This window comes from Neophocaena asiaeorientalis, unplaced genomic scaffold, assembly GCF_003031525.2.
Source record: "Neophocaena asiaeorientalis asiaeorientalis breed wild unplaced genomic scaffold, Neophocaena_asiaeorientalis_V1.1 scaffold204, whole genome shotgun sequence".
Lineage (NCBI taxonomy): Eukaryota > Metazoa > Chordata > Mammalia > Artiodactyla > Phocoenidae > Neophocaena > Neophocaena asiaeorientalis.
In genome coordinates, this window is record NW_020173922.1 from 5,464,839 (window position 1) to 5,474,518 (window position 9,680).

At 36.0% G+C, this 9,680-nt stretch overlaps 1 protein-coding gene across 13 annotated transcripts in view; it reads left to right on the forward strand.

Moving 5' to 3' along the window:
- Positions 1 to 9,680, forward strand: part of ANKHD1 (ankyrin repeat and KH domain containing 1) — a 120,384-nt gene that overhangs the window by 69,512 nt on the left and 41,192 nt on the right. For all 13 annotated transcript variants that reach the window (XR_003004068.1, XR_003004069.1, XM_024752148.1 and 10 more), the window contains one exon: positions 838 to 940. Coding sequence is in view for 11 of the 13 variants with exons in the window: in XM_024752148.1 (XP_024607916.1) it covers positions 838 to 940 (103 nt within the window). In the remaining 2 variants the exon portion in view is untranslated. The remainder of the gene's footprint in view (positions 1 to 837; positions 941 to 9,680) is intronic.

A 9,680-nucleotide genomic window follows, 5' to 3' on the forward strand; every position in this document is an offset into this window, starting at 1 on the left:
AAAAAAAAAAAAAAAAAGAAACACTTAATACCAAATATAAATATAAGTATTCCAAGTTGTCCTTTTATTACAACTAGGTCTTTAAGGTTGTTTGGTTTTTTATGAATACATTAAGCATGATCTTGAACCAAGAGAATGATTTTCCCTTAATACCTCCCAAGACAATATTAATTATCCTAGAGATCGTTACTTTTGTCATCCAGGAAGGTGTGGGTAAACCAGGATATATGCACCAAAAATTCATTAAAGTAATTTTTAAACCTACCTAAAAATACGGAGAGAATATAGAGAGTATACTAAGTATACAAAGTTCAGTGAAATCTGAAATTGTTTTCTACAAAGTTATTCTGAGAACTACTGAAATACACCAATTCAGGAAATGTGTTGGATTTTTTTCTTTTGACCCATATAGAATTTGAACAAGGGTAAATTGGCTAGTTGAATATGTGAGTTGTACTTCTAGCTATAACTGAAACCAGCAAGGATTTCTCTGTAACAAGAGAGTGATATTAATTCCATTTAGCTTGTCATTGACTGTTTGTAGAATGCCTGAATTTGCCCAATCAGTATTCTCAGAAATTACTGCTTGGTGAATAATGCTGCTGCTGCTGCTTCTCCTTTTCTTCTCCTTCTCCTCCTCCTTCTTCTTCTTCTTCCTCCCCTTCTTCTTCTTCTTCCCCTCCTCCTCCTTCTTCTTCTTTATTTTTCTTTTAAAGAAACAAAAAAAGTTAATTTGGTGGTATATGAAGAAAATCTAAAACAGGATCTCTGTTTCATTTATGGACCTTTATTTTATTCTTTGGTCTGAGATTCTTTTTTTCTGAGTTGACTTTTTAGGTTCCACGTGTACCAATGCATACACTCGCCATGGTTGTACCTCCACAGGAACCTGACAGAACTTTACAGGAGAACTCTCCTGCTGTTTTAGGAGTACAAAAAGGTTAGTTCTTGAATTATTTTCCTTAAAATGGGTATTTTATCACCTAAAGTATGAATTCATAAAGGTACTTTAATGGTACACAGTTACTGTGTATCCAGAATTGAGGTAGGTAATTCTGACAAATGCTAATCATCTTACATATTATTTAAAATAGAAAAGACACAACTACTAGGAAAAATGATTTCTTAAAATGCTAACGTACTTCTAGGTGTCGTTTTCATCTGGCGTAGGCAAAAATACTTAAGCATATACCAAGTTCTTCATTATATTAAATAAAGTAGCAAATTATATTAAAGTAGCAAAAATTTATCAGGCATTCATTTTTCATTTCACAATTCTTTAGCTAAACAGTAATATGAGGAATGAAAATATGTTTGCTGTCAAGTCTTAGTAGCATTGATTCAGTTTGGTGAGTGAGAAGTTTAAGAATTATATTTAGTTTCTTTCATGTAATGCTGAATATATGGCTTAACATCTGTCAATATGTGAACACGGACAAATAACTATAAAAAAGTATATGAATAATATCCAAGTGAATATCAAGGTGTATACATTATTTAAAGGACTCAAGTTTATGAGCTCTGTTATTTTTCTGCTGTATTTTCATTTGTAGATATAAAGTACCTTCACTTGGTAATAATGTATGTGGTTGTCCTACCTGAGTTCTCTGAAATAAAGAAAATAGGTAATATGTAAAGTATTAAAAACTATTATATGTAAAACAAATGTATAAGCGTATTTCATTCATTATATGACAATGAAGTTCTAGATTTTTGAAATCACAGTGAAGTGTATAAGTATGTATTTGTATCTTTAACACAGCTTTAAGTGAAGTTGGTAAGGAATGACTATACAGCAGCAAACAGAAGCTTCTTTCAAATTAATGTCAATTTTAGTAATTTTAGAGTATTGTAGGCCTTCACCAAGGATTACTTCATTTCTGAACTATTAATTTCAGAGATAAAATACCTGTAGTCTCTCTGACTTAAGCTAATTCTAGCAGTTTTCCATTGGACACCTAGCTATTCAAACTTCAGAAAATGAAGACTGCTCTTTTTAGTCTTAAGAAATAAAAAACAAATTAAGCATGTACTTGTTAAGGAATCTGAGTATCCTAACTGGCTAACAGCCTTTAGTAAAATATTTAAACCTAAATGCCTCTGTTTTTGTTGCTCTTTGTTTGGCTGTATCCTATAGAGGACTGTAGTAACTTTGGCTAGGGAAATTCAGTACTAAATAAGAAATCATTTAAAAAATATTTATTAACACAGAGCCACAAAATAACCAAGAAATAAGCTAGGAAGGACACAGAGTATGTGCAGAAAGGAAGTAAAACATTTTAAATTTAGATTTAATATGTAAGTCAACTGAAACGTTTGGGTAGTGACTTTTTTTTTTTTTTGGGTAGTGACTTTTTAAGTTGATGCTCAAGTGAGTAGTCATATTTTTGCTTACTGAAATACCTTCTTATACTGAGTAGCTACTTATTTTCTTCACTGATGTTTTTTGTTTTTTTATAAATGTATTTGTTTATTTTTGGCTGCGTTGGGTCTTTGTTGCTGCGTGCAGGCTTTCTCTAGTTGCAGCGAGTGGGGGCCACTCCTTGCTGCGGTGCGCGGGCCTCTCATTGTGGCAGCCTCTCCCATTGCAGAGCACGGGCTCTAGGCCCATGGGCTTCAGTAGTTGTGGCACGCAGGCTCAGTAGTTGTGGCGCACGGGCCCAGTTGCTCTGCAGCATGTGGGATCCTCCTGGAACAGGGCTTGAACCTGTGTCCCCTGCACTGGCAGGTGGACTCCTAACCACTGCACCACCAGGGAAGTCCCTGATGTTTTATTACTTACTGAATAGTGTCAAAATAAACTAACCTTTTAAGGAATCTTTCATTTTACTAAATTATTAGGGAAGGAAAAAATTAACACTTGTATCTAGACACTTGGCACTTGCTGTTGCCAGATGCCAAGTGGTGTTGCCAACCCAACATTTATTTATGTGGGAGCAAGCTGTGATAATGCATTGCGTTAAGATTTCATGTTAGTATTGATATAAATCGTGTGCGTAATAGAATATTATATCACTGTAAATTAGGAAAAATCAATTGATGATGTAAAAGTACACATTGAATCACCTGGGTAGATAGAAAGATCTATCTTAAATTATTAAATATATATTATTTTCTCCTTAAAGTGGCTTTTTCTTAAAATTTCTCATTTATGTAGCTAGAGAAGTTCCTTTGAGTGATGAAATTGCTGTTTGACCGTTTTGCTTTTTTTTTTTCCTAAGTCCATAGATTATACCTGCATTGCATATGTGGCTAGGGATGGAGGAAGGATTCTTACTCTCAAGGACTCTCTTTCTATTCTAGCAATCATCTTTTCAAGTTTATAACATATTACTCCTATCTGAAGTCTTTATTCATATCTGCATCCTTTTAAAATATATTCATGCCCATAAATCTTACCAAGGTGTTTCTTATATATCCTACTATATAACATTCTTTTCTTTCATGTGCACCATTCATCCAGGCTCCTTCCATCTTGACTCATATTCTCCTGATTTAGGAAATTAATCTCACTTACCCATTGTTAGTTTTCAAGGATTTGAGATCCTAGCTGGCATCTGACAGAGGCCTCAGAATCACCTTTATAAACAAAATGTGAGACTAGGTAAGAGTGATATGCTCAGTTTTCTAGCATTGTTTAGCTTTATCATCTATAGTTATGAATATTCACATGGAAAAGGATACATAAGTAATATCAAACCTTTGTCTTTCCAAATTTAATATTGTAAATAAATTTGTTGATTGAAGCCACTTGTTGCATCTCATTCATTTGTAGTAACTGATTCTACAGAGAGCCTAAAATAGGATTCTGATTATTCTTTGTGTGGAACTAACTAATCCGTTGCAAAGCATTAAAATGATGTCAAGATAAACAATACACATCTTTTGGGCTTCCCTGGTGGCGCAGTGGTTGAGAGTCCGCCTGCTGATGCAGGGGACACGGGTTCGTGCCCCGGTCTGGGAAGATCCCACATGCCGCAGAGCGGCTGGGCCCGTGAGCCATGGCCGCTGAGCCTGCGCGTCCGGAGCCTGTGCTCCGCAATGGGAGAGGCCACAACAGTGAGAGGCCTGCGTACAGCAAAAAAAAAAAAAAAAAAAAAAAAAAAAAAAAAACAATACACATCTTTTGTGTGTACCTCAAGGCCCTCTTGAGGAGTCATTTCTCTGAACTCCTATAGCACTTTATTGGATCTTCCTTCTGGCTCTGGTCACTCCTGCACCTTCTTCACCTCCCCTTTGGACTTCAAGTGTGGAAGGTTGAGTTAATCATACTTAATTCCTGGACTTTGTCATCATGGCTCTGCTCTTGTTCTACTTTGTTCCTTTTTATCCCTTTTTCCATGCCCATACTTGCCCTTAGGCAGTCATTCTAATGTGTTTGATTTGCAGATTCTTTTGCTCTTACAAGTTCTTATAAAATGTTTACTACTTTATATATTTTTAAATTTACATAAATGGTATTATGCTATAGATCCTGTTTTGTGTTTTACTTTTTTCACCAGCACTGTTTTTAAGATCTATCCATCTGTCTACCTCTAGATTGTTTCTACCTACATACATAGTGTTTCATCCTGTATATCCTCTATTCTTTACTTGTCCTTTCTCTCAGTGATGGGTACCCAGATTGTCTCTCATTCCCCACCACCACAGACAATGCTGTGGTGAAAATTCTGGTACAGTCCCCTTATGGATCTGTATGAGAATTTCTCTGGGATAAACTCAGGAGCAGAATTGCCTGTCATAGGAATGCGTAATGTTTATCTGACAAAGTACTGTGAATACACTCTTTAGAATGCTACAGCAGTTTACACTCCCAGCAGCAATGTGTAAGGGTTACTATATTATACGCCCCCATCCCATTTCCATATCTGCCAACGCTTGGCTTTATCCTTTTATTTGGATTTGTACATTTTTATCTCCCCTTTTAGACTGTAAGCTCCTTGAGGGCAGGGTTTAGGTTGCTCGTCTTTGTATGGTCCACTATGGCTTGCTTGTACTAGATGTTAAATATTTGTTGAATAAATTAATAAATGCCAGGCTAAGAATATAGATTATTCTGAAGGCAAAAGAAAATTATTAAGAATTTTTTTTTAATGTTGGTGCAGTTCTTTTTTTTTCTTTTTTTAAATTTATTTATTTATGGCTGTGTTGGGTCTTTGTTTCTGTGTGATGGCTTTCTCTAGTTGCGGCAAGCAGGGGCCACTCTTCATCGTGGTGCGCGGGCCTCTCACTGTCGTGTCCTCTTGTTGCAGAGCCCAGGCTCCAGACACGCAGGCTCAGTAGTTGTGGCGCACGGGCTTAGTTGCTCCGTAGAATGTGGGATCTTCCCAGACCAGGGCTCGAACCTGTGTCCTCTGCATTGGCAGGCAGATTCTCAACCACTGCACCACCAGGGAAACCCAAGAATTTTTAAGAAGAGCGACATTGTGATTAAAGGGGATGTTTAAGAACTTAGTCAAGAAGTACTATTTTAGGGCTTCCCTGGTGGCACAGTGGTTGAGAATCCGCCTGCCGATGCAGGGGACACGAGTTCGTGCCCCGGTCCAGGAAGATCCCACATGCCGCGGAGCGGCTAGGCCAGTGAGCCATGGCCGCTGAGCCTGTACGTCCGGAGCCTGTGCTCCGCAACGGGAGAGGCCACAACAGTGAGAGGCCCGCGCACTGCAAAAAAAGAAAAAGGAAGTACTGTTTTAGACTGCTGGGGAACAGATTGAAAACAGAACTGTAAATGTAAAGTAAGCATTAGGTTAACATGATGCTTTATATCCCAGAGTTGTTTATTGGAGTAGGTAACATGAAAAGTTCTCATTTTAATATCAAATCATTAAAATTGTATAGAAAAATTATATGTACAGTGAATGAGGTTGAGTGTTTCTCTGGAAATTTTACTACTAATATTCTCTAGTTTAGTAGATTTCCATTAGTAATCATGCTTATGTGGATTTATATATGTCCAAATTTAATAATGTCTTTTAACATATAACTGCTTATGTCCATCTCATTTCCTCACTGCCCATAAAAAAATAAAGGCCATGTTCTAAGCTGTCTCTATATCGTGGTTTCCTGTTGCAAACTTTTTTAATTAATGGAGGAAAAGTGAAAATTGAGGAAGTAGGGTAGTAACCAAACCAAAGAGATAAGATAGTAACTTTACCTGTGTTCCTAAATATTAATTTATGATATCACTCAATGCTACCAATGAGTAGACAATGAATAGATTTATATATTTCTATCTGACAGTGGGCAATGTCTGAGGAAGATGGAACTGTTCTATATTCTGGTGTCTTATACTACTACCTTCCTAGAGACTGAAAATTTTGTTGCTAAAAGGACACTTGTTAACATTCTCTACTTTTCCCCAAAATGAAGTTGTTTCTTCAGCTTCTAGGAATGATTAGGTGACATTTGTTTTTTACCAACATGGCTTAGTCGTGATGTTGTAGCTTGTATTAGTGCTTTGATGTGTATCTAGGCAATCCCACTAACTCCATGGTTACAGATACTCAGTCATTGTCTATTTGGGGAAGAACTGCTTTTTGTGCATTACTTTCACCATCCTCTGTTCTTCCTGCTACATATATTTTGGGCTTTTTGTCTCTATGTTCAGTTAAATAAGTTACTCTTTGTAATCTTGTGCTCTAAGCTTTTTGTATTTTATTTCTTAACAAGATACAGCCATTTCTCTCTGTTATTATCCTCAAAATTCTAGCCTTATTTTGGATTATCTTACTATTATAAGATTTTAAATCTGTGAATGTCCAATGCTGTCATAATTAATTACTAGTCTGATTAGTGTTGAACTCTTACCTAATTTTCTTAATCTTAAATACAAATTACGAAACACAAATTACAAAATACAAAAACTATACAAGGGTGTTTTAAAATAATGTTGGAGGAGCATTCAGAACTTCTTTGCAGAACTTCTGAATTTACTCTGCTGATGTCATTGAATTTGTTACACAACTGAAAATTTCCTTGCTGGGCTCGCAGATTTATACATTGCTATTTGTGGCAGTTAAACTCCCTTTTCCTACCAATGATTGTCATTAGGTACTTTGAACAAGTAAAGCAAACTATTATTTCCTATATGATCTTGCGGAAATAGTTATAAAATTATCTCACAAACTAATGGCTTTTGCTCTGAAAGGATAAAGTCTGTTCCCACTACTTTGCTCAGATAGAAGTATAAAATTGAATATGGACAATACATTTTGCTGAATTTTGCCTTTAAAAAATAACTAATCATTGCAGCTCTATTTACAATAGCCAGGACATGGAAGCAACCTAAGTGTCCATCATCGGATGAATGGATAAAGATGTGGCACGTAAATACAATGGAATATTACTCAGCCATAAAAAGAAGTGAAATTGAGATATTTGTAGTGAGGTGGATGGACCTAGAGTCTGTCAAACAGAGTGAAGTAAGTCAGAAAGAGAAAAACAAATACCGTATGCTAACACATATATATGGAATCTAAGGAGAAAAAAAAAAAAAGGTCATGAAGAACCTAGGGGTAAGATGGGAATAAAGACACAGACCTACTAGAGAATGGACTTGAGGATATGGGGAGGGGGAAGGGTAAGCTGTGACAAAGTGAGAGAGTGGCATGGACATATATACACTACCAAACGTAAAATAGATAGCTAGTAGGAGGCAGCTGTATAGCACAGGGAGATCAGCTCGGTGGTTTGTGACCACCTAGAGGAGTGGGATAGGGAGTGTGGGAGGGAGGGAGACGCAAGAGGGAAGAGATATGGGAACATGTGCATATGTATGGCTGATTCACTTTGTTGTAAAGCAGAAACTGACACACCATTGTAAAGCAATTATACTCCAATAAAGATGTTAAAAAATAAATAAAATAAAACAAAACATTCGTTAGTATTAAAAATAATAATAATAACTAAGTCTTTAATTGCAGTGATTTTGGAACTGTGGTTGTCTGACCTTGTTAAAGACAGTATCTCAGGGAAAACCTGTTAGACTTTTTTTGATAATAACATATTGCAAATATTTGAGCTACCTGCAGTTTTGAGTTCTCCTATTCTAGCAAAAAAAGCAGTGAAATCTCTTATTTTTTTGTCCAGTAGTTTTGTCACCCTCTTGCAGTTCTGAGCATTTAAACATCTAGTGGATTATTTTTTTCCTTTGGACCTAAGAATCATTTTGAATGCATTGGATGAGCTTATTTTTAAATCTGAAGTTACATATGTTATTCATATATATTGACTACAGTCCTTAAGAATAGACAACTGTTTTTTACCCAGTTTTTTGTGGTTTTTTTTTTTTTTTTTGCGGTACGCGGGCCTCTCACTGCTGTGGCCTCTCCCGTTCTGGAGCACAGGCTCCGGACGCACAGGCTCAGTGGCCATGGCTCACGGTCCCAGCCGCTCCGCGGCATGTAGGATCCTTCCGGACCGGGGCACGAACCCACGTCCCCTGCATCGGCAGTGGACTCTCAACCACTGCGCCACCAGGGAAGCCCCCCAGTTGTTTTTAAACAGCTTTGTTGTTGTTTAGTTTACACACCATAAAAGTTCACTCATTTTAAATGTACAATACAGTGACTTTTAGAAAATTTACATAATTGCATAACCATCACCTCCATCAAGTTTTGGATCCATCACTCCAAAAAAATCTCTCATGCCTGTTTCTGATCAATCCTCATTCTTACCACTATAATCCAGGCAACCAGTATTTTCCTTTCTGTCTCTATAGATTTGCCTTTTCTCTGTAGATCTGTTATAAATGGAATTGTACGATATGTGGTCTTTTGTGTCTGGGTTCTTTCACTTAGCATAATGTTTTCAAGGTTCATCCACGTTGTAGGCTATATCAGTAGTTCCTTTTTATTGCTGAATAGTCTCAGTTCTTCCTAAACAAGATTAAGCCTTGAATTTGCCTCTAAGTAGTTATTATATGTTTCCTCCACTTTATGCCCAGATGTTAAGATTGTTAATATTGATAATTATTTTGCCATGAGGGGAGTAAATTAATTTAAGTGTGATCGAAAACCTTAAATTAATATACAGTTACTTCATTTTTAACATACACTGTCAATATGAGTAATCCTATATGGGAAGTCTGATTTTCTCCTAGGTATTATTCATTGTTTCTCTCATAGACTTTTACGTGAAGAGTTTATTTAAACTCAGAATAATTGTCCTTTGTGATATAAGTTTAATACAGTGTTCAGGTACAGAAGTGTTTAAGACTTAATTAATGAAAAATTTTAGAAGGTTATATCTTAAAAATTGATTTCAAATTATATTTTAATATAATAAAGAAACATTTTGGCAGTTTGAAAGACACTTTTCCCTACTTTGATCTACAAGTTACAGTTTCTTGCAGTAACCTGTACTAATATTGTAAAAAGAACAATTGGGCAGTCAAGCCAACATTAATGATACCCTCAACATTATTTTGATACTGCTTTAGATTTGATGTTCTTTAAAAAGTCCAATTAAATAAGCAGAATTTTGAGGTTCTTTCCTCTTTGATTTCCTTTTCTCCCTAATCCTGTGTTTTCCAAAATCATCCACTCCTATAAATATTAGATTTTTTTTAATTGAAAAAGTCACATTTTTTGAATTGGCAACATCCCTGTTTGTGCTATGTAAAATAGATGAGTCTGGTCTTTAATCTACCTACAACTGGTATGAATGTGAAAATTCATTCT